The 25,959-nt window shown below is 36.2% G+C and overlaps 1 protein-coding gene and 1 non-coding gene across 26 annotated transcripts in view; both read left to right on the top strand.

The window, feature by feature from the left end:
* DDX60 (DExD/H-box helicase 60) overlaps nt 1-25,959 on the top strand; it is a 202,919-nt gene that overhangs the window by 95,712 nt on the left and 81,248 nt on the right. For 17 of the 25 annotated variants that reach the window (XR_010409612.1, XR_010409627.1, XR_010409613.1 and 14 more), the window contains exons 35-37: nt 599-746; nt 2,636-2,778; nt 6,296-6,447. Coding sequence is in view for 8 of the 25 variants with exons in the window: in XM_064585252.1 (XP_064441322.1) it covers nt 599-746; nt 2,636-2,778; nt 6,296-6,447; nt 13,508-13,570; nt 16,586-16,685 (606 nt within the window). In the remaining 17 variants the exon portion in view is untranslated. Of the gene's footprint in view, nt 1-598; nt 747-2,635; nt 2,779-6,295; nt 6,448-13,507; nt 13,571-16,585; nt 19,497-25,959 lie in introns of those variants that run through there. The other 8 variants (XM_064585252.1, XM_064585257.1, XM_064585250.1 and 5 more) reach the window with 2 other exon arrangements.
* Nucleotides 18,856-18,959, top strand: LOC123849112 (U6 spliceosomal RNA). Its single transcript, XR_006791951.1, has one exon. It is a non-coding gene; the product is annotated as a U6 spliceosomal RNA (small nuclear RNA).

The following is a 25,959-nucleotide window of genomic DNA, read 5'->3' as shown; positions in this document are numbered from 1 at the left end:
TGTATGGAAGTGTTGAATCACTATACTGTACACTTGACACTAACATTACACAGGATGTTAACTATACTGGAATTTAAATAAAAACATTAAAAAAGAAAAAAGATGGTGTTGGTTAAGTAATGTGAAAGCAAATTTTTTTTTTTAAAAGGCTCTTTTTTTTTTAAGATTTTATTTATTTGAGACAGAGAGAATGAGAGAGAGAGAGCACATGAGAGGGGGGAGGGCCAGAGGGAGAAGCAGACTCCCCGCTGAGCAGGGAGCCCGATGTGGGACTCGATCCCGGGACTCCAGGATCATGACCTGAGCCGAAGGCAGTCGCTTAACCAACTGAGCCACCCAGGCGCCCTGAAAGCAAATTTTTAAGAGTGAGGATACTATTTTTTATAAATGCACATAGAAACAAAAAATGAACTTTACTTCAATTTCACGGATGAAGGAATGAAACAATTACATTATTGAATAAATAGGTAACTACAGAATTATAGTGCAGTGTTCTTTGCCATTCTTCCAAAGTTTCAGTTTTCAAAGAAGGTATACAGATGTCTCTAAAAAAATATTTGGCTTTCCGGAGTTCTTAATGATCTCTCTGATGATTTAGGTGTTCCTTGACGATCTCCCTAAGGATTTTAATGATGCTTTACGTGAGTATAACATGGACGTTACAAAGGACTTTGCCTCCTTCCTACTAAATGTTGCCAAATTGGCTGATATGAAACAGGAATATCAACTCCCATTGTCAAAAATAAGTAAGTATATCTTAACTCCACTGTGGAACGATTTAAAGAAAAAATAATCTAAGAATATTTTTCCCAGAGGAAGAGTAGAGCCTGGGAAAGATCAGTCTGCCTTAAAAAAGGAGAATTCCTTCTGCTTTCAAAGAAAGAAACTCTTGGTTTTTAGAAGTCAAAAGGGCAATGGAGAATAAAACTAAAGAGAGTCATTTATAAACCATCTTGATTAAAGGTTGCTTTTGGGGCAAGCCTGGCAAGTGCAGGAAGGGCATTTATGGAGTGAAGATAAATGAGAGACCATTCTATCACTCATTTTCTTGAGAGGAAATATGTATAGACTCTTGGAAGATTACCGGGGCCCAAACTCTGGTTCTGCTATTCTTAGAAGTGAGACCTTGGGCAATATTCCTTACTCATGCCTCAATTTTCTCAAAAGATGTATAAAAAAGAGAATAGCATTACAAACCTAGTTTGGGTGAGCTTTAAATAATTCAGTTAATATATGTGAATATCTTAAAACAGTACCTAGCACATAGTAAACACATTAACTTTGCTCTTATTTTTCGTAAGGTATTGGATAGAAATCTTCTAGGGAAAAGTAAACAGGAAAAACTGACTGGGATAAAAGGAAAGGGTTGAGCCATGGGTAGTAATTTCCTAATTTCATTATACCCCAACATCCTCAATTGGAAAAAGTTAAGGAAGCAGAGCCTCTTACTTCCTGGGCCCTATTAAAGTGGGAAACAGCATGAACAAAAGCAAACAGTAACAGTAGAGCATTGTGAGCATCCCAGAGGAGGCAAAATAGGAGTGCCTTCATTACAAATTAGAGCCACCTTTGAATGCACAATCTGGTGCTTTTTAAGAGTAGGAATGGAGGGGGCCCCTGGGTGGCTCAGTCGGTTAAGTGTCTGCCTTTCGCTCAGATCATGATCCCGGAGTCCAGGGATGGCGCCCCATGTTGGGCTCCCTGCTCAGTGGGAGTCTGCTTCTCCCTCTGCCCCTCCCCCTGCTTGTGCTCTCTCTCCCTCTCTCTCAAATAAATAAAATATTAAAAAAAAAGTAGGAATGGAAAAAAATATTTCTTCTTGTATGCCATTTCCAAACCTACTGATAGTGGCCTCTTAGAATACCCTGTCTGGAAGGATTGTGAGGCCAGATCTGAAGTCAGTGGGAAAAGCACCAAGGTAATAACAATAATTCTATGTTAAAAGCATGCAATCTAGATGTAGTCTTTTATTACCTGTTGATCAAGGAACTAAAACATCATACAAAATTTTATAATACTGATAATATTAATAGCTAACATTTATTGAATGTATTCTGTGCCAAGATGTGCTACTCACTTTTTTTTTTTTTAAAGATTTTAGTTATTTATTTGTCAGAGAGAGAGAGAGAGTACAAGCAGGGGGAGCTACAGGCAGAGGGAGAAGCAGGCTCCCCGCTGAGTGGGAGCCCGACGTGGGACTTGATCCCAGGACCCTGAGATCATGACCTGAGCAGAAGGCAGATGCTTAACCCACTGAGCCACCCAGGTGTCCCATGCTATGCACTTTTTTTTTTTTTAAGATTTTATTTATTTATTTGAGAGAGAGAATGAGAGAGAGCACATGAGAGGGGGGAGGGTCAGAGGGAGAAGCAGACTCCCTGCCGAGCAGGGAGCCTGATGCGGGACTCGATCCCGGGACTCCAGGATCATGACCTGAGCCGAAGGCAGTCACCTAACCAACTGAGCCACCCAGGCGCCCCATGCTATGCACTTTATGTGATATATCTCATCTGGTCTGATATAGGTCCTGGAAATTTGAATGACTTCATTTGTAGCATGGTCTAGAGTCTGTGCATAAAGCGTAACAATTTGGCTGATTTTTAAAAACTAATCTATCCCAACCTATTATGGACAGATTTCACAGGAAAAGAATGTGAGGGCTCTGAACTGGTTTCTCATTTGATGAACTGCAAAGAAGGAAGAGCAGCTATTTCTCCATTTGTTTGTCTCTCCGGAAACTCTGATGGTGATTTGCTTCTACCAAATACTCCGAACCATGTAAGTGGAAATGGGGTTTATAAATAAAAGATCTTTAAGAAAGAATTGGATTTATGCTTCTAGGCTGTTTAGAAAGGATTTCAAATTTCTCAAATTGAAAACAAAATTCCAGGTGTATGAACAGAAATATCCAGGAAATGGTACTCTTGAGGCCAGTATGGTTTCAGTTTTTCAGTGTTGACCTGAGGGACCCTGCTCCATTCTGCTCCACAGAATTCCCAAGTACCACCACTTTTCTTCCATCTTTGTAGTTTGATGCAAGTTTGCTATGGAAAGAGCATACAACTATCTTCAGGCTTTCCTGGTATTGCCATAAATGCTGTAAATCCCATATATGTTCTGGATCACTGATGTCCAAAATGGAGTACAAAGACCTAGACACATTGGGAATATGCTGGATAATTCACTGAATGTTGTAATAAACTTATAGAAATTTAATTTATATTTTAACACAAAGTTTGAGAAAGAAAATAAGTTTTGTTATATTTGATATTATGGTTTGACACTAGAGTTTCAACTCTATTCTAGTCCAAAATCAGACAGTCCTCTATTATATAAAATAGTCCAGTATCACTTAAAAGAGTTTTGAAAAACTAAATATTAGACCCTTGTGCATTTTGAATGGACACATACATTTTTATCACAAATTCAAATAATTTCTGATGATATAATTTCCAGCTTCAGATAAATGTTGATATTTTAAAATAAAGCCATCATATCATTTTTAATGTATAAAATGGAATATGAATACCGAAACACTTGAATACCCATAATTATGAAGTTAAAACAGTCAAGAATAAAATTTCCAATGATTTAAAATTTGGCACTGTTCTTTTCTCTTGTATTTAGATTATACACTCCCCCACATAATTTGACCTCAATGTAATATATTTTTAAACATGAAGCCACCCTATCTATCACATTTCTTAGCTTAGATAGTATGCAATTTCAATTTAAATAGTATGCAATTTCAATAGTATGCAACAGGTTATTTCCTGCTAATTACAAAACCTTATAATACAAATTTTGAGAAGTAATGACTAAAATAAAATTAATTTTGTATTAGAAATGTATACATTAATGGGATGGATGAAGCTATTTATTTTTAAATTAGTTCATATAACTAAGAATGAATATTTACTTATTTTTAGAATGAGACAGAGTTCCACTTTAAATTTTAATTTGAATGTTGAGAAACTTTATTCAAATAGATAAGTAGTTCAGAACGGAACAACTTTTCTAACAGTGATACACAATTCTTCTAATTTCTTCTGAACTGTTTGCCCCAAATCACCTACCAGACTATTATCACAAATATATTTTTAATGTTCTCTTAATTAGCAACTTAATTAGATGCACTTTAATTTTGTTGAATTCAAGTAATTGGAAACAACCTAACTTAAAAGAAAAAAATTGTTTTTTTACATAATCTTTAAAGTCATCCACTTTCTTAATAGGAAAGCAGTATGGCTTTTTGTTGCTACTTTGTACATTTTCAAACCCCAAGTAAGTTTGAGGAAGCTTTTTGTTTTATAAAAGGAGAGAAAAGCATTCATGAAAGAAGAAATGAGAACGGATTTTTTTTTTTTTTTTTTTTACTGATAACGTACATGGCTTAAAAATTACTTATAGATAACTGCTCCAGGTCTTATGTGAAGCTCTCTAAGGCTAGTTCTTTACTCTCATGTGAGTGGTGTCTTACAGAATGTGGAAGAATGTCAAATTCTGGCATAGAAATAATAGAGGACTGAACTTTAGCTTATAAGATCAATAATTTTATGAAGCTTTTTTTCCTGTATTTTATTTCTATAATTGCAATTAATTACTTATGTAAGAAGTTTGTAGGTAATCACATTGAAGACAAGACATATTAATTAAGTATTATAATTTATTTTTCTCTATTTTACAATTAATTCAACTTATGGTTAGTAGGTACCATTAACTTTTGTTTCCTTTCCACATGCAAAATTTTCCATGGGGTTTTCGAGGGACACTGATATAGTTATAATAGGATATAATGTCTGCGTCTTATTGCCACACAGTGACCATCAATTAGAAGATATCTCTAGGTACAGGGCATGACCTAATACAGGCTTTTCATTGTTCCTGCTGGTGTGCTAGAGAGAAGAGGCTGGTTCTATTTCATTCATTTTGTAGCATCCTGCACTGACGAGTATTTCTAAAGTATGCCTTGATGGCAATATGCCCTTTGTCTTACCCAAATCACTTTATACAATTTTACGTTACTAGTGTAAGTTATAACCTCTCAAAACTTATTTTGCTTTTATTATTTGTTACATTTTAATGTAATGCTAAATAAGCATTCATATTATCTTTAAATAACATACAGATAAGCTATAAAGCATAAAACTAAAATGAACACCCATGGACTCAGGACCCTCCTCTATTTTATTCCCTTGTCTCTCCTCTTTCCCCAGGATATCAATTACCCTGAATTTTGTGTTTTTAATTCACCTTTAAAAAACATCATATTCCAAAGTCACTTTTTATATTTGCTGCTTTTGATTTTTATAAAAAGTAAAAGAACACTTACTGTAGTCTCCTGGATGTTGTTTTTTGCTTTTGTGTTGTTTTTTGCTTTTGTTTTGTTTTGCTTTTTGCACTCAATACTCTGCTCCCAAGATTCATTCATGTTGTCACATGAAGCTGTATTTTATTTTTACTACTTCATATTATTTCAGAATGTGGATATAAAACAAGCCATTGATCTAGTTTCCTCTTAAACTGTGTTTGTTTTTAGTCTTTACTGTTACAAACAGGCCTGCTACAAATGTCTAGTGCACATGTGCAACAGTTTCCCTTGAATGTAAATCTTCTGGACTTTTGAGGTCAAAACAGTTTTCTGGATCATAACGGAATAAGAATATTCCAAGAACTTATAGTAATAAAAGAGCTTTCCACACTACTACCAAATCATTTGAGAAAGTAGTTGTACCAATTAGTGTGTTAGAGTAGTTCCTATTGACCCTGTATAGTTTTCATAAAATGAGCAGACATCAAAAGCTATTGACTTGTTAACTTCCTATTCTTACTTTCCTTCTCTTTCCCCCTATATCTCTCTCCCTTCCCTTTTTATTCTGGTGATTGGGTTCTTGCAATGGTTAGAGTTGCTCAGTTGAACTCTTCTCTTGAGATGTACAAGGCACAAGCTCTCTGATGCTCTGTTTACAAGGTATCTCCTATACCAATTAGGATAATGAAAAATAATTAAAGTTAACTTTTCTTTCCTAGTGACTCTTGTTATTTTTCTCATGGCTGGACGGTTGAAATTGCCAAGAGTATGCTAAGAGGCAATAATGCTCATAGGTGGTACCAAGTCATCCTCCAGACTTTCTTAGGACAGCACCAACCCAGTGTGTATGAAAGACACCCTCTTCCTTCATCACGAAGAGTGTGCTTCAGAAAAGTTGAATAAAGAAAGGAACCACAAAGCACAATGCAAGAAACCAAAAACTTTCTTTACACATAAATAACGAAAAGAGTTGTGTTTCTTCAGGTCGTTCTACGCACAATTGGTATCAATCACACTCAGGCTCCTGTGCTGTGGTCAGAGATCTTGGATGACCAAGGAAGAAGAATGCCACTTAATGCTTATGCACTTGATTTCTATAAACATGGTTCCTTGACAGGACTAGTCCAGGACAACAGGTATGTTTTATCCATCTTCACCTATCTGTCCCCCTCTAATCTTTCTACTTCTACCTTTCTGTGTCCATGTCTGCATTCCTGTCTGTGTCTCCATCTTTCTCTTTCATTTCTACCTCTACTTCTAGCCCTATTTCTGTATCTACCTATACATCTGTATCTAATGGATGAACCTAATGAATTCTAGGGCAAAGCTTTTTACAATTTTTTTTAAAGAGTTTATTTATTTATTTGACAGAGAGATAGCGAGAGCAGGAACACAAGCAGGGGGAGTGGGAGAGGGAGAAGCAGGTCCCCCATGGAGCAGGGAGCCCGATGCGGGGCTCGATCCCAGGACCCTGGGATCATGACCTGAGCTGAAGGCAGATGCCCAACGACTGAGCCACCCAGGCGCCCCAAAGCTTTTTACAATTTTAAGTGTAGGTGAATCATGCTAAATATACTGGAATTTTTTCCTGCAGATTAATGGTGAGAGAGAATAACAAACTTTGTGTTATTTTTGTTTGTGGTTTACTGGCAAAATCTTGGGACTTAGGCTGACTCACTTGACCTAAAGGTGTACCCTACAGATATATTCACGTACACTCACAGATATGTTTTTATTTATTACCATACTATCTATTCATTATAAGATATTTAAAACTGAAAAACAGTAACATTGCCATACCCACCATTATGAGAGAAGTATATAAAAAGGTATATAACTCACACATCTGAGGACTGAGCATAGGACAATTGTTTTAGCTCTTTGGCAGGGAAATCATTTTCAAAAACAGTAAGGAAGGGTAAACCCTCTTGGATTTACCTGGGAATAGAGAAATTGGCCCAGGCACTGAGCACATAGTTGTGGGAGGGGCATTCTGTCACACTAATCAGTAATTCAGTAGACAATTTACATAAAATTTTGAACAATCTTTATTGAATTAAAGGATTTAAAACTTGGGACACTAGAGAAATGTTGATTTTTTTTTTTTTATTTCATAGCTCACTCACGCAAATGTGTTTTATTCTTTTTAAAAATTTTAATTTTAATCACCTTGTGTTCATTATGACAAGTGTGCTCCTTAATCCCCATCACCTATTTCACCCATCCCTCGGCCCCCCTCCCATCTGGTAAACACCTGCTTGTTCTCTATAGGTAAGAGCCCAGTTCTTGGTTCGCCTCTCTCTCTTTCTCTTTGCTTATTTGTTTTGTTCTTAAATTATGCAGATGAGTGAAATCCTTTAGTATTTGTCTTTCTCTGGCTGACTTATTTCACTTAGCATTATACTGTCCTGCTCCATCCATTTCATTGCAAATGGCAAGATTTCATTCTTTTTAATGGCTGAATAATATTCCATCTGTCAATTGATGGACACTTGATAATGGGCTGCTTCTATATCTTGGCTTTTGTAAATAATACTGCTATAACATAAGGGTGCATATATCCCTTTGAATTAGTGTTTTTGTATTCTTTGGATAAATACCCAATAGTGTGATTGATGGATAGTAGGGTAGTTTTAACTTTAACTTTTTGAGGAAACTCTGTACAGTTTTTCATAGTGGCTGATCCAGTCTGCACTCCACCAACACTGCAAGAGGGTTACCCTTTATCCATGTCCTCACCAAAACCTATTGGTTCTTGTGGTTTTTTTTTTATTTTTATTTTAGCCATTCTGACAGGTGTGAGGTGATATCTCATTGTAGTTTTGATTTGCATTTCCCTGATGGCAAGTAATGATGAGCATCTCCTCATGTGTCTGTGGGCCATCTGTATGTCCTCCTTGGAGAAATGTCCATTTGGGTCTTCTGCCATTTTTTAATTGGACTATCTGTATTTGGATGTTGAGTTTTATAAATTCTTTATATATTGTGGATACAATCCTTTATCAGGTATGTCATTTGCAAATATCTTCTTCTATTCCCTAGGTTGTCTTTTAGTTTTGTTGATGGTTTCCTTCACTGCAGAAGGTCCTTTTTTTTTTTTTTTTTTAAAGATTTTATTTATTTATTTGACAGAGAAAGACACAGCGAGAGAGGGAACACAAACGGGGAGTGGGAGAGGGAGAAGCAGACTCCCTGCTGAGCAGGGAGCCCGATGCGGGACTCGATCCTGGGACTCCAGGATCATGACCTGAGCCGAAGGCAGTCGCTTAACCAACTGAGCCACCCAGGCGCCCAAGGTCCTTTTTTTTTTTAAGATTTTATTTATTTATTTGACAGAGAGAGACACAGCGAGAGAGGGAACACAAGCAGGGGGAGTGGGAGAGGGAGAAGCAGGCTTCCTGCTAAGCAGGGAGCCTGATGCGGGGCTGTATCCCAGGACCCTGGGATCATGACCTGAGCCAAAGGCAGATGCTTAATGATTCAGCCACCCAGGTGCCCCTACCTTTTTTTTTTTAAGTAGGCTCCACGCCCAACATGAAGCTTGAACTCACAACCCTGAGATTAAGAGTCCCACATTCTACCAGCTGAGCCAGCCAGGTGCCCCTGAAGCTACTTATTTCTAGTCCTAATAGTTTGTTTGCTTTTGTTTCCCTTGCCTCAGGGGAGCTATCTAGAAAAAAGTTGCTATATTCAATGTCAAATAAATCATTGCTGTGTTCTCTTCTAGCATTTTTATGGTTTCAGGTCTCACATTTAGGTCTTTAATCCATTTTTAATTTACTTTTATATATGGTGTAAGAAAGTTTTCCAGTTTCACTCTTTTTTTTTTTAAAAGATTTTATTTATTTTGAGAGAGAGTGAGAGTGAGAGAGAGAGAGAGAGAGAGAGAAGAGGGGGAGGGGCAAAGGAAGAGGGTGAAGCAGACTCCCCACTGAGCAGGGAACCTGATGTGGGGCTCAATCCCAGGACTCTGGGATCATGACCTGAGCTGAAGGCAGACACTTACCTGACTGAGCCACCCAGGTGCCCCTTCCAGTTTCATTCTTTTGCATGTTGCTGTTCAGTTTTCTCAACATCATTTGTTGAAGAGACTGTCTTTTTTCTATTGGATATTCTTTCCTGCTTTGTCAAAGATTAATTGATCATATAATTGTGGGTTTATTGCTGGGTTTTCTATTCTGTTCTATTGACCTATGTATTTATTTTATGTCAGTACCATACTGTCTTGATCATTATAGCTTTGTAATATAACTTGAAGTCTGGAACTGTGATGCCTCCAGCTTCGCTTTTCTTTTTCAAGGTTGCTTTGGCTATTCGGGGTCTCTTGTGGTTCCATACAAATTTTCGTATTGTTGTAGTTCTGTTAAAAATGCTGGTGGTATTTTGATAGGGATTGCATTGAATCTGTAGATTGCTTTGTGTAGTATAAACATTTTAACAATATTTGTTCTTCTAATCTATGAGCATGGAATGTCTCTCCATTTCTTTGTGTCATCTTTCATTTCTTTCATCAGCATTTTATAGTTTTCAGGTTACAGGTCTTTCACCTCTTTGTTTAGGTTTATTCCTAGGTATCTTTTGTTTTTGGTGCAATTGTAAATGGGATTGATTCCTTAATTTCTCTTTCTGCTGCTTCATTATTGGTGTATAGAAATGCAGCAGATTTCTGTACATTGATTTTGTATCCTGTGACTGTACTGAATTCATTTATCAGTTCTAGCAGATTTTTAGTGGAGTCTTTCTGGTTTTCTCTATATAGTATCATATCATCTGTAAAGAGTGAGTTTTACCTCTTCCTTACCAATTTAGATGCCTTTTATTTGTTTTGTTGTCTGATTGCTGAGGCTAGGACTTCCAGTACTATGTTGAAGAAGAGTGGTGAGAATGGACATCCTTATCTTGTTCCTGATGTTAGGGGAAAGCTCTCGGTTTGTCCCCACTGAGGATGATACTAGCTGTGGGTTTTTCATGTATGGCCTTTATTATGTTGAGGTTTGTTCCCTCTAAACCTGCTTTGTTGAGGGTTTTTGTCATGAATGGATGTTGTACTTTATCAAATGCCTTTTTCTGCATTTATTAAAATGATCATATGGTTCTTACCCTTTCTTTTATTTATGTGATGTATCATGTTGGTTGCTTTGTGAATATTGAACCACCCTTGCAACTCAGGAATAAATCCCACTTGATCATGGTAAATGATTTTTTTTTAATGTCTTGTTGGATGTGGTTTGCTCATATTTTGTTGAAGATATTTGCATCAATGTTCGTCAGAGATATTGGCCTGTAGTTCTCTTTTTTTGTGGTGTCTTTATCTAGTTTTGGTATTAGGGTAATGCTTGCCTCAGAATGAATTTGGAAGTTTTCCTTCCTCTTCTATGTTTTGGAATAGTTTGAGAAGAATAGGAATTAACTCTTTTGTAAATGTTTGGTACAATTTACCTGTGAAGCCATCTGGTCTTGGACTTTTGTTTGTGGGGAGTTTTTTGATTACTAATTCAATTTCTTTACTGGTGTTCAGTCTGTTCAAATTTTCTATTTCTTCCTGTTTAAGTTTTGGTAGGTTTCATGTTTCTAGGAATTTAATCATTTCTTCCAGGTTTAATTTGTTGGCATATAGTTTTTCATAATATTCTCTTATAATTGTTTGTATTTCTGTTGGTGTTGATAGCTATTTCTCCCTCTCATTTATGATTAGAGGTTTATCAGTTTTATTGATTTTTTCAAAGATCCACCTTCTGGTTACATTAATCTAGCCTATTGTTTGTTTGTTTTAGTTTCTGTATCATTTATTTCTGCTATAATCTTCATTCTTTCCTTCCTTCTGCTGGTTTTAGGTTTTGTTTGTTCTTTTTCTAACATTTTTGGGTGTAAGGTTAGGTTTTTTATTTGAGAGTTGTCTTACTTATTGAGGTGGGACTGTATTGCTATAAACGTCCCTCTTAGAACCACTTTTGCTGCATCCCAAAGGTTTTGGACCCTTGTGTTTTCATTTTCATTTGTTTCCATGTATCTTTTTTATTTATTCTTTGATTTCCTAGGTGACCCATTCATTGTGTTGTACCATGTTATTTAACTTTCATGTATTTGTGGTTCTTCCGGATTTTTTCTTGTGATTGACTTCTAGTTTCTTAGGGTTGTGGTTAGAAAGGATATATGGTATGATTTTGATCCTTTTGAATTTTTGAGGCTTGTTTTGTGGCCTAACATGTGATCTATTCTGGAGAGTGTTTCATCTGCACTTGAAAAGAATGTGTTTTCTGCTGTTTTAAGGTGGAATGTTCTGAATATATCTGTTAAGTTCATCTGGTCCAGTGTGTCATTCAAAGCCACTGTTTCCTTGTTGATTTTCTGTTTAGATGATCTGTCCATTGATGTAAGTGGGATGTTAAAGTCCCCTACTATTATTGTGTTATTATCAGTTAGTTCCTTTATGATTGTTATTAACTGCTTTATGTATTTAGGTGCTCCCATGTTGGGTGCATAAATATTTACAATTGTTATATCTTCTTGTTGGATTATCCTCTTTATGATTACATAGTGCCCTTCTCTGTCTCTTGTTACAGTCTGCTTTAAAGTTTAGTTTGTCCGATATAAGTATTGCTAGTCTGGCTTTCTTTTGACAACCATTCCTTTTTCTCTTTTGTTCAGCTTGACTACTTTCTGTTACTGTGTTTTCTAGGTCATTAATTTGTTCCTCTGCTTTTCCGTCCTGCTGTTCATTCCATCAAGCATGTTTGTCACTTCATTTATTGAGCCCTTATTTCTGGTATGTTATTCCTTATCTCTGTATTAAGGTTCTCACTCATGTCTTCCATTCTTAAGTCCAGTGAATATCTTTATGATCATTACTTTAAATTCTCTTTTTCACATAGATCTCTGGCCATGGCCTTAACCTGTTATTTCATTTGGGACAAATTCCTCTGTCTTCTCATTTTGTCTGTCTCTGTGTCAGCTACCATGTGTTAGGAAAGTCAGCTACTTCTGTTTTTGAGGGTAATGGCCTTATGTAGAACTTCTGTGTCAGGAGATGCAGTGTAGGCAGGGGTTTGGGCTGGTCTTCTGGGGAAAGGGGCCCACAGTGCTGGGACTGAGCCAAGCATGACTTGGGAGGGTGGATCCACCAGAGCATGGCAGGTACAGAGCTTGGCAGAAGCAAGTTAGGTAGTGAGTGTTGGCATGCTACTGGTTCCTACAGGTAGCCCTGTGCTTATTCCAAGGGGTGGGGGAAGGAAGTGGTGCTGATCAGTTTCTTTTCTCACAGAGGGGTCTCTTGTGAACACTGCCTCTATGGGACATGCTCTGAGAAGAGCAAATAACCTCCCCACTGTATGCCACAAGCACTCTTCAATTGCTGTTTCCACACTCTACATCCAGGGATTGTTTGCCCTGCCTTTTCTCCAAAAGCAGCCCCAATACCCCTGGGCTATATCTGAGCCAAACCCACTGACCTTTAAAATTCTAGGCTTTAAGCCTCATTGGTTGCAAGAACTCATGATATTCAGCCCCTCTGATTTTCCAAGCCGGTTGCTATGGAGAATCATCTTCCCTTTATGCTCCACTCTTGCCCTGCTCCACCTCCATGGCTGCCACCCCACTGCAATGGGCATGATCCAGGTTCTCTCCCAAACCACATCTCCGCACTTCCTACCTTCTTCAATGTAATTGCTTTTCTACCTTCAGTTGTGGAGTTTGTTCTGTCAGTCTTCAGGTTGATTTCTGGGGTATTTAGGATGTTTTGATAGTTATCTAGTTGTGTTCATGGGATGAAGCAAGCCTAGGGTCTTTCTACTCCACCATCATTTTCCCTCTTGGATGTATTCCTGATCATTTTTTAAAATATGACTCATTATTGTGAATTAAGTTGTGACATTAGTAAATAATCCATTTGATTCTTCCTCTTTGATTCTCCAGCTCCCATTCACTCTCCTGAGCTTAATTTTCCTATTTTGTTTTTCTCCTGAGATGGTCAGTCTTCTGTGTGTATTGATTATGTGTGGTTGTGATAATTGTGACTTTTGAATTCATAATCATTATTCCTCTTGATTGAATCATCATCTAGGATTTGTGGTGAAAGGTTTTAGTAAATATGTCTTGACAGACAAAAGTAATTTATTATTGACAAGTCCAGCATTTCAGTATGAAGTAAGTTCTTTAATGTTTTTATACTATTAATTTTCAAAATGATATTTTGTTTAGGATAAATGAAGGAACTGCTTATTACTTGTTGAAAGATTTTGCACTCACCATTAGATCTATCAGGTATGTTATATATTTTAAGTATTGATTTGAGATTTTCCAAAAATTCAAGGGTAATTTGAAAAATGTTGACCTCATACTTAAAAATGCCATTGAGCTTCTTAGGTGTCACACATTTTAACTCCCCACTTTGCAGAGCTTCTCTTCAACACCCTGTTGCACTGGTTCTATAATAGAATTAATCCCAAAGCCCATTTGACATAATGTTTTATTCAGACCAGAGCCTCAGCCTCAGGCACTGCATAATAACAGGATAATATTCCAAAGCCTCAAGAATTCCTAAATCCTAGTATTCTCAGTTTTCACAACCAGTGTTTGTCAGATACGTGATACTTCAGAAGGCCCCTTAGGGCTCCATCAGGTTTATATCAACTTACATAATCTGGATTCTCTTGCTTTATATAATGTTTTTTTTTCCCAGGGTTTATCTGACTCTGTTCTCTCATATTGGCTTCCTGTTTTCATCTTTAGCAGAATTCAGTGGGGACCCAAACAACTCTAAACTTTATATAGATAAACCCATCCTAAGGCTTTATTATATGGTCCATCCTTAGGCACATCTAGTGTTGCCTGGTTAAATTCCAGTCTGCATGCCCTTCAATACTTTATGGGTTTTCCCTTTTCTAACACTTACTTTAAAAATTATATATCTTCACATACATGCATACAATTGCCATGAATCTCTTCATGAATTTCTTGCTAATCAGGTCATTGATTTTTAATTTTTTGATTTGAGATTAATCAGACCTGTTTGGATGTTTTACACAGAGAATGAAACTATGGGGATGCTAGAACAGAGGGAACTGCTCTATATAGTTTCTTGAGTATCTTTAGATAGTGTATTTCTTGAGTGGCTCATAATTATTCAAGAGTATACCAGGAAACCCCAGAGACTTTGGAGCCATCTCAAAATCTGATCCTAGAAATATCATTCATTAATCTGAAAAGTATTGAAATATTACTGGTTTGAGACATACTTCTAAGCAGTTGAGATATAGAGAATCAGTAAATCTATCCTTGCTTTAAACACAATCTCACAGTGTAGTGTGAGGAAACTGACTTGTAGCTATTACAAAGGCAGTAAGTGCTAGGATGACAGATAATGGGGCAGCCTTGGATTTAGAGAAGGATTTTCAGTATATGTGCTGCCAAAGTGAGCACTAGAGAAGGATTTTCAAATGAAGTAATTTTATCACTAAATCTTAAAGGATCTTAAGGGATGGGGCAGAGGAAACAGTGTTTTCAAAGTACAGAAATGAGAAAGGGTCTGGTATGTCAGGGATAGGCTTCAATCTTACTCTAGTGGCATGGGGAATATGGGAGTTGTGATAGGGATGGGGGAAGATACTGAGTTGCTTAAAGCAGCTTTACAGCAATTTGGATACGTATTGGAAAGAGTCTTAATTCTCATATTATGGAGGTTAGGCTTAGTGTTCTGAATAATGTGTAGACAGTGTATAGGTATGAGTATGATATGGGTCTGTGGTTTATATGTGTGACAGACATGTGTATGGTTTATATATGTGACAGAGACTCAAAGGTTATAAGAGCCATGCAGGTGAGAGTGAGTGTGAGTCTGAAATAGAAGTAATGGTGGAAAAGAGTGGTTAAAGAAATAGTTATGGGATAGAATTCAGAGAAATTGTCAATAAAGTTCATGTGGTTGGTGATGATAATGAAGTTTCTATTTTAGTTAATGATACATTAGAAGTGAGGATGAAGTTTGAGGACTAAGAACCAAAAATAGTGAGTTAGAATTTATACATGTCACATAATATCTGTGGGAAATAATTCAAGAGGAAAGGGTCAGTGTCATAATTATAGGTCTATGACTAGGAGTATATTCAGTGTTATAGATACAGATCTAGTCATTCTTTGTGGTAGGTCAATGAAGACACTAGGAAAAATTCTGGAACTCTAGTGCAACCAAGGTAGATAAGGAATTACAAAAGGCTGATAAAATGTCAGATCCTGATTGTGGTCAGTACTTTATCAACCCAGCCGCACTGTTCATTATTGAATTTCCTCTCTCCTTTCTTTTCACTTGCATATTCATTCTTGTTGCTGCTGTAACAAATTACCACAAACTTAGTGGTTTAAACCAACACAAATTTATTATCTTACAGTTCTGGAAGCCTGAAGTCCCAAACAGGTCTAACTGGGTTAAAATCAAGATGTTGGCAAAGCTCATTTCTTTCTGGAGACTTTAGGACAATCTGCTTTATTCTCTTGTCCAGCTTCTAGATGTTGCTGGCATTATTTTGATTATCATCCCCCTTCATCTTTAAGGCCAGCAATGGTGGGGAAAGTCTTATATTGCATTACTCTGAGATGAACTCTCTCCTGCCTCCTCTCTCACAAAAGTCTTTGAGACTATATTGGGTCCACCCAGATAATCCAGGATAATTTTTCTATCACAAAGTCAGCTGATCAGCAACTTCAATTCCATCTGCAACCTTAATTCTCTTTGCTATATAAACTAACATAGTCCTAGATTTCTGGTGATTAGAACACAAAGGCCACTATTCTGTTTCTTACACCCTGTTTTTAAAAATTTTCTCACATATCTAGTTAAAGGAAGCAATATATTGCTCTTCATAGAGGTACTTGCTTGTGGATTTCAGTATATACTGGACACGATAGCCAAAAAAACACAAAATAGCCTCCAAAGAGATGTGTGGCAAGAAGGAAGGGACTTTGTGTTGCTGCTATTGAAGGGAGAAGGGATAAAGTTACATGGAATTTGGTGGCCTTTAAAATCCTCTTGGCAATTGACGTGAAGAGGAGCTGCATGGGAATTTTTTTGTTATCTTTATTTTGTTTTGTTTTTTTTATACACTCTTTTTAAGATAAATATATTTCTTATCAGTATTCTTCATATTTTGCTAACATTTCATCATTTCATCATTTAGTGGAATTTACTTAGTTCCTCCTTCCTGGGGAAAGTCCTTCTTATAATGCTGACTCTCACTAAAATGTGTGCTCTGTGTGTGTGTGTGTGTGTATTTCCATTTACAGTGTTTCCTTGCGTGAACTATGTGAAAATGAAGACGACAACGTGGTCTTAGCATTTGAACAATTGAGTAACACCTTTTTTGAAAAACTTAATGGAGTTTAAAAATAAAGATTATCCAGACCACTTAAAATGTTGCCATGGGCATTTTTAAAGTCATATTTTATGATCCTCATACTTTTTGTCAGAAATACATATATGATGAAGTGGAAAGAGCAAACACTTTGGAGTCAGAATTGTGATCAATTGTGATCCATGTAACTTCTATGTTCTCTCATGAGTACTCTTGGACAAGTTATTTAATATCTTTGGAATCTTAGCTTCTGTATATAGTTGAATCATAATGCCTATGTTTCAGTTAGTTTGTGGACTGATTGAGAAAATGTAAAGATTTTGTATGTGACTGAAGAACAATTTTTACTCTGTGAAGCCTAAACAAATATTACATTCTCAGCATTTTTCTTCTGGATGTTATAATTTATAAAGCTCTATCAAGGCTATAATAAACTATTACAGTACCCTGAAGTTTAGAGAAATATTTTCTCTAATTAACTTAAATGTGATTATATGACTTAGATAAATGGTTTTTTAAAATGACAACTTCTAGTAAACTTGAATTATTTTTTAAAAAATATAAATGAGAGTTTTGGCATAAATCCTGTGATGCTTTAAGATAAAATATAGCTGGTGATTTGACTTGATTTTAATTGTATATAAATGATTGAAAAAACGCAAAGAAATAAAATGGGTTTAACCAATTTTCTATTGGTCTCTTTGTGTAAAGTCTATATATCTTTCAATCCATTTACACATACATATGCATTTTATATATAATAAATAGTTTATGTCTAATCACTCTCCCTCTCTAGTTTAAGTCTCAGATCACAGTTTTGGAATCCATTTTAGACCCTAATCTTGAACAGAACATTTTATCCTCAGAGCAAAAGGACTGCTCTCTCCTTCTATCCAGGTTGCCTTACTGAAGATGATCTTTTGTATGACATTATTTATACATATATTACATTGGCTTAGAAAAACACCCATGGTTCTTGGGTGCCTGGGTGGCTCAGTCATTAAGCGTCTGCCTTCGACTCAGGTCATGATCCCAGGATCCTGGGATCGAGCCCCGCATCAGGCTCCCAGCTCCGAGGGAAGCCTGCTTCTCCCTCTCCCACTGCCCCTGCTGGTGTTTCCTCTCTCGCTGTCTCTCTCTCTCTGTGAAATAAATAAATAAAATCTTTAAAACAAACAAACAAACAAAACACTCATGGTTCAATTTGTCTGGAGATAAAAGAATATTGTTACCTGGAACTGACCCATTATTGCATGTGCCATGTTAGGGGACTCTAGTTTCTTCAGACTAAATCCATTTATATTATTTTAAAATATGCACTGCAACAATTTCTGGACACCAAAATACTTAGAAACCAAAGTGGTTTCTGCTGACCTCTTAATCTCTACTCAAAACATTGATACACAATATTATAAATTGTCAGGTTGGTTTTCACCTCTTACTTGTCTCATGGAGACATGAAAATTTTTTTTTCCGTGTGACTGAGCCAATCTGGTTTCCTAATTTTTAGAGGTAGAATAAGATTATTTCCTATAATCTGGTATTCTATTAAAATAGGGAGTTATACCTAACCTCTTTGAGGTGGGTCTAATGGGCAGCTTCCTTTGCTTCCTTTTTGACTTTTAGCAACGACTTAAAAAAAATAATTTGAAGGGGGGAAAGTCGGAGGGGGAGATGAACCATGAGAGACTATGGACTCTGAGAAACAAACTGAAGGGTTCTAGAGGGGAGGGGAGAGGAAGGGATGGGTTAGCCTGGTGATGGGTATTAAAGAGGTCACATATTGAATGGAGTACTGGGTGTTATATGCAAACAATGAATCATGGAACACTACATCAAAAACTAATGATGTAATGTATGGTGATTAACATAACAATTAAAACCTCTTCAATTTGTAAGAAAAAAAGTAATTTGGAATAGCTTATGCAAAGAGAGTTTATATAGAAACTCTGAAAGCATTTTATGTTCCATTTGTTGTAATAATGTGAAATTTTTCTTTCTGAGAAATGTACAGAGACCCTGGTGAGATTTACTGGAGAATCATTATTACCACCATAATTTATTCCTATCTTTTTCCTACGAGAGGAGAAAATCATATTGGCACTAGGCCTATAAATGGTCTTCTGGAAGAGCCATTTATTAAAAATTTGTATTTTGGGAAAATTATAGATGCAAATGCTGGCATAAGAAATAATATACTGTGCTTGCTTCAGCACTGCATATACTAAAATTGGAATGATACAGAGAAGGTTAACATTGCCCCTGTATAAGGAGGACATGCAAATTTGTGAATGTTCCATATTTAAAAAAGAAAAGAGAAATAATATACTCATGCATATATGGTTAATTAATATATGACAAAGGAGCCAAGAATATACAATGGTGAAGGGATCATCTCTTCAATAAATGGTGTTGGGAAAAATGGACAGTCATATGAAAAAGAATGAAACTGGATCACTCTTACACCATACCCAAAAATTAATTCAAAATAGATTAAAGACATGAACATAAGACCTGAATCCATAAAAATCCTTGAAGAAAACTAGGTAAGTTCCCTGACATCGATGTTGGCAATGATATTTTGGATTTGACACCAAAAGCAAAGGCAACAAAAGCAAAAGAAACAGGGTGGACTACATCAAACTAAAAAGCTTCTGCACAGCAAAGGAGACCATCAACAAAATAAAAAAGCAAAACGCCAAATGGGGAAAAATATTTGCAAATGATAGATCAGATAAGGGGTTAATATCCAAAATATATAAAGAATTCATACAAGTCAACACCAAAAAAAAAAAAAAAAAAACCCCACAAATAACCCAATTAAAATGGACAGAGGACCTGAATAGACATTTATTCAAAGAACACATACAAATGGTCAACAGACACAAGAAAACGTGCTCACTAATCATCAGGGAAATGCAAACAACACCACAATGAGGTATCACTTCACATCTCTTAGAAGAATGACTATTCAAGTGTGGACAGAGACGTGGAGAAAAAAAGAAACCCTTGAGCCCTATTTTGGGAAGCATGCAGCCACTATGGAAAATAGTATGGGAGTCCATCAGAAAATAAAATATAGAACTACCATATGATCCATCAATCCCACTTCTGAATATTTATCTGAAGGAAATGAAAACACTAACTCAAAAAGATATATGCACCCCCATATTCATCGAAGCATTGTTTACAATAACCAAGACATGGGATAAACCTGTGTCTATTGATGGCTGAATGGATAAATAAAATAGGATATATATATATGAATATTATTTAGCTATAAAAAGGAATGAGATCTTGTCATTGGTCACAACATGAATGGAACTTGAGGGTATTATGCTAAGTCAAATCAGACAGAGAAAGACAAAGATCATATGATCTCACTTATATATGGAATCTATAAAATAAAACAAAACAAAAATTGAACTCATAGCAGAAAAGAGATTGGTGGTTGCCAGAGGACGGGAGGTGGGGGTGGGCAAAATGGGTAAAAGGGGTAAAAAGGAGCAAACTTTCACTTGTAGAATAAGTAAGTCATAGGATGTAATGTAAAACGTGGTGATTATAGTTAATAATGCTGTATTGTATATTTGAAAGTTGCTAAGAGAGTAAGTCTTAAGAGTTCTTATCACAAGAAAAAAATTTGTAATTATGTGTGGTGATGGATGTTAACTAGACTGTTTGTGGTGATCATTTCACAAAATATACAAATATCAAAACATTATGTTATACACCTAAAACTAATATGATATTATATCAATTATTCTCAACAAAAAAAGAAATAATACAGAGACATCCTATACAGCCTTTACACAGTTTCCCAAATGGTAATATTTTGCATAATTATTGTATAGTACAATATCAGAATCAGGAAATTGGTATAAATATAAACCATTATTCAGATTTCATCAATTTTACATGCTCATTTGTGTATATTTTATTGCATGTGTAGTTTTGTGTTTTCACCATTACAGTCAAGATACAGAACAGTTCCATTACCACAAAGAACCTTCTCCTTTTATTATTACAACCACTTCCCTCTCACTCCCTCCTGCTTCTCCCTTTCTGAGTCCCATCTGATTCCACACCCCTTCCCCCAACTTTAACCTCCACCAACATCTAGATGTTCTCTATTTCTATAATTTTGTTATTTCAAGACCTATATAAATGGAGTCATACAGTACGTAACCTTTTGAGATTCTCTTTTTTCACTCAGCATAATTCCCTTGAGATTAATCCAGGTTGTTACATGTATCAGTAGTGTGTCCCTTTTTATTGCTGAATAGTATTCCATAGTAGTATGGTTGTACCACAGTTTGTTTAAACATTCAACCCACTGAAGGACATTTGGGTTGTTTCCAGCTTTTGGCTATTACAAGTAAAGCTGCTATTAATATTTATGTTTCTATTGTTTCTTATTCTGTTTCTCTTTTCTTGCCTTCCTGTGAATTACCTAAAATTTTTTGGATTCCATCTTGATTTATTTATAGTGTTTCTATATCACTTTGTATAGTTTTTTTAGTGGTTGCAATATACCTGTATGACTTATCATAGTCTACTGGCATCGAATTTTACTACCTTACTTTTACTTAAATCCCTTTACTCTCCCTCCTTTTTGAATATAATTATCTTAATATTTCTCTACATACATTGAACATCACATCAGAACTTCACAATTTTTATTTTAATCATCAAATATAATTTAAGAAGTTCATGAGAAGAATATTATATTTAATCCTATTTTTACCCATTCTCATTTTCTTTTTTCTTTCTTGAAGGTGCAAGCTTTCTTTTGTAATCCTTCCCCTCTGTTTAAAGAACTTCTTTTACCTATTCTGGAAGGATAGGTTCGCTAGTGAAAATTATCTCCATTTTCTTTCAGTGGACAGTTTTTGTTTTCTCTTCATTTCTAAAAAAATATTTCCAATGGCTATAGAATTTATGATTGGCAGGTTTTTAAAAATTTCAGTTCTTGAAAAGTGTGCCACTTCTGGCCTTCATGGTTTCAGATGAGAAACCCAATGTTAATTGAATTAGTATTCTGCTATTGGTTGTGTGTTGTTTTTCTGTCTACTTTGAAGATCTTTTCTTTGTCTTTAGTTTCCAGAAATTTAATTATAATGTTTGCTTTGCATGTATTTTTTTTTTTAATTTGGGGTCCACTTACCTTTTTCATTCTATAAGTGTAGTTTTTTTTCTAAATTTGGGAAGTTTTCAGCCATTATTTCTTTGAGTATATATTCAGCCCCACTCAGTTTTCCTCTCCTCTGAGACTCCAACTATATGAATGCTGGCTTTTTTGTTTGCCTCACACGTCTCTAGAACTCTGTTATTTCTTTTTCAGTCTACTTTCTGTTACTTAGATTGGCAAATTCTATTGATTTATTGTAAAGTTCACTGATTCCATCATATGTTATCTCCACTCTACCATTGACCTAATCCAGCAATTTAAAAAATTTCTGTTATTGTATTTTTCCATTCTATAATCCCCATTTCATATTTTTGTAACTTCTATGTCTTTGCTGGGATTTTCTATCAAGAGAATGTGCATTTGTGGGACACCTGGTGGTGCAGTTGGTTAAGCATTTGACTTTTGGTTTTGGCTCAGGTTGGGATCTCAGGGTTCTGAGATCAGCCCCCTGTCAGGATCCACACTCAGCTCAGAGTCTGCTTGAGATTCTCTCTCCCTCTCCCTCTACTGCTCCCACTTGTGCTCTCTCTCTAAAATAAAGAAATAAATCTTAAAAAAGAAGAGAATGTGTATTTGCTTGTTGAAATATTTTAATGACAGATACTTTAAAATCCTTATAATTTAATTTTGACATCAGCTTGATCTTGGTATCAGCATCAGTGTCTTCTAATCCAAGTTTTTTAAAAAAATTATTTTTTAAAATTAGTTTATTAATTTTATTATATGTTATGTAGTCACTATACATTACCATAAATTACATCATTAGTTTTTGATGTAGTATTCCATGATTCATTGTTTGCATATAATACCCAGTGCTCCATGCATTACGTGCCCTCCTTAATACCTATCACTGGGCTAACACATCCCCCCACTCCAAAACCCTGTTTGTTTCTCAGAGTCCATAGTCTCTCATGGTTTGACTCCCCCTCTGATTCACCCCCTTCATTTTCCCCTCCTACTATCTTCTTCTTCTTCTTGTTTTTTTAAACATATAATGTGTTATTTGCTTCAGAGGTACAGGTCTGTGATTCATCAGTCTTACACAATTCACAGAGCTGAACATAGAACATACCCTCCCCAATGTCCATCGCCCAGCCTCCCACCACTCCAGCGACCCTCAGTTTGTTTCCTGAGATTAAGAGCCTCTTATGGTTTGTAGCCCTCACTGGTTTCATTTTTTCCTCCCTTCCCCTATGATCCTCTGTCTTGTCTCTTAAATTTCTCATATCAGGGAGATCATATGATACTTGTCTTTCCTGATGGACTTATTTCGCTTAGCATAATACCTTCTAGTTCCATCTATGTCATTGCAAATGGCAGTATTTAGTTTGTTTTTTTTGATGGCTACATAATATTCCATTGTATATATACTCCACATCTTCTTTATCCATTCATCTGTCGATGGACATCTTGGCTCTTTCCATAGTTTGGCTATTGTGGACATTGCTGCTATAAAATTGGGGTGCACGTACCCCTTTGGATCCCTACATTTGTATCTTTGGGGTAAATGCCCAGTAGTTCAATTGCTGGGTCATAGGGTAGCTCTATTTTCAACTGTTTGAGGAACCTCCATACTGTTTTCCAGAGTGGCTGCACCAGCTTGCCTTCTCACCAACAGTGTAGGAGGGTTCCCCTTTCTCCACATGCTTGCCAATATCTGTTGTTTCCTGACTTGTTATTTTTAGCCATTCTGACTGGTGTGAGGTGATATCTCATTGAGGTTTTGATTTGGATTTCCCTGATGCTGAGTGATGTTGAACAATTTTTCATATGTCTGTTGGCAATTTGGATTTCTTCTTTGCAGAATGTCTGTTCATGTCTTCTGCCCAATTCTTGATTGGATTATTTGTTCTTTGGATGTTGAGTTTGGTAAGTTCTTTATAGATTTTGGGTACTAGCCCTTTATCTGATATGTCATTTGCAAATATCTTCTCCCATTCTGTCGGTTGTCTTTTGGTTTTGTTGACTGTTTCTTTTGCTGTGCAAAAGCTTTTTATCTTGATGAGGTACCAATAGTTCATTTTTGTCCTTGTTTCCCTTGCCTTTGGTAAAGTGTCTAGGAAGAATTTGCTGCAGCTGAAGTCAAAGAGGTTGCTGCCTGTGTTCTCCTTTAGGATTTTGATGGACTCCTGTCTCACACTGAGGTCTTTCAACCATTTGGAGTCTATTTTTGTGTGTGGTGTAAGGAAATGGTCCAGTTTCATTCTTCTGCATGTGGCTGTCCAATTTTGCCAACACCATTTGTTGAAGAGACTGTCTTTTTTCCATTGGACATTCTTTCCTGCTTTGTCAAAGATGAGTTGACCATAGAATTGAGGGTCCATTTCTGGGCTCTCTATTCTGTTCCATTGATCTATGTGTCTGTTTTTGTGCCAGTACCATACTGTCTTGATGATTACAACTTTGTAATACAGCTTGAAGTCCGGAATTGTGATGCCTCCAGCTTTGCTTTTCTTTTTCAACCTTCCTCAGGCTATTCAGGTCTTTTCTGGTTCCATACAAATTTTAGGATTATTTGTTCCATTTCTTTGAAAAACTGGATGGTATTTGGATAAGGATTGCATTGAATGTGTAGATTTCTCTAGGTAGCATAGACATCCTCATGATATTTGTTTTTCCAATCCATGAGCATGGAATGTTTTTTTCCATTTCTTTGTGTCTTCCTCCATTTCTTTCATGAGTATTTTATAGTTTTCTGTGTACAGATCCTTTGCCTCTTTGGTTAGATTTATTCCTAGGTATCTTATGGTTTGGGGTGCAATTGTAAATGGAATCGACTCCTTAATTTCTCTTTCTTCTGACTTGTTGATGTATAGAAATGCCACTGATTTCTGTGCATTGATTTTATATCCTGCCACTTTACTGAATTCCTGTCTGAGTTCTAGCAGTTTTGGGTGGAGTCTTTGGGGTTTTCCACATAAAGTATCATATCATCTGCAAAGAGTGAGAGTTTGACTTCTTTGCCGATTTGGATGCCTTTGATTTCTTTTTGTTGTCTGATTGCTGTGGCTAGGACTTCTAGTACTATGTTGAATAGCAGTGGTGATAGTGAACATCCCTGCCGTGTTCCTGACCTTAGGGGGAAAGCTCTCAGTTTTTCCCATTGAGAATCATATTTGCTGTGGGTTTTTCATACATGGCTTTTGTGAAATTGAGGTGTACACCCTCTATCCCTATACTCTGTAGAGTTTTAATCAAGAAAGGATGCTGTACTTTGTCAAATGCTTTTTCTGCATCTATTGAGAGGGTCATATGGTTCTTCCTCTTTCTTTTATTTATGTGTAGTGTGTCACATTGTTTGATTTGTGGATGTTGAACCAATGTTGCAGCCCAGGAATAAACCCAGTTGGTCATGGTGAATAATCCTTTTAATGTACTGTTGGATCCTATTGGCTAGTATTTTGGTGAGAATTTTTGCATCCATGTTCATCAAGGATATTGGTCTTTAATTCTCCTTTTTGATGGGGTCTTTGTCTGGTTTTGGGATCAAGGTAATGCTGGCCTCATAAAATGAGTTTGGAAGTTTTTCTTCCATTTCTATTTTTTTGGAACAGTTTCAGAAGAATAGGTATTAATTTTTCTTTAAATGTTTGGTAGAATTCGCCTGGGAAGCCATCTGGCCCTGGGCTCTTGTTTGTTGGGAGATTTTTGTTACTGCTTCAATTTCCTTAGTGGTTATAGGTCTGTTCAGGTTTTCTCTTTTTTTCTGGTTCAGTTTTGGTAGTTTATACATCTCTAGGAATGCATCCAATTCTTCCAGATTGTCTAATTTGCTGGCATGTAGTTGCTCATAATATGTTCTTATAATTGTTCGTATTTCTTTGGGGTTGGTTGTGATCTCTCCTTTCATTCATGATTTTATTTATTTGGGTCCTTTCTCTTTTCTTTTTGATAAGTCTGGCCAGGCGTTTATCAATCTTATTAATTCTTTCAAAGAACCAGCTCCTAGTTTCGTTGATCTGTTCTACTGTTCTTTTAGTTTCTATTTCATTGATTTCTGCTCTGATCTTTATCATTTCTCTTCTCCTGCTGGGTTTAGGCTTTATTTGCTGTTCTTTCTCCAGCTCCTTTAGGTGTAGGGTTAGGTTGTGTATTTGAGACCTTTCTTGTTTCTT

This window comes from Mirounga angustirostris, unplaced genomic scaffold (assembly GCF_029215605.1).
Source record: "Mirounga angustirostris isolate CCGP_5_RB_7025 unplaced genomic scaffold, mMirAng1.0.hap1 SCAF_2, whole genome shotgun sequence".
In the NCBI taxonomy this organism is placed as follows: domain Eukaryota; kingdom Metazoa; phylum Chordata; class Mammalia; order Carnivora; family Phocidae; genus Mirounga; species Mirounga angustirostris.
Note: the sequence above shows the minus strand (reverse complement) of the source record. Positions and strands in the feature narration are given on the sequence as shown.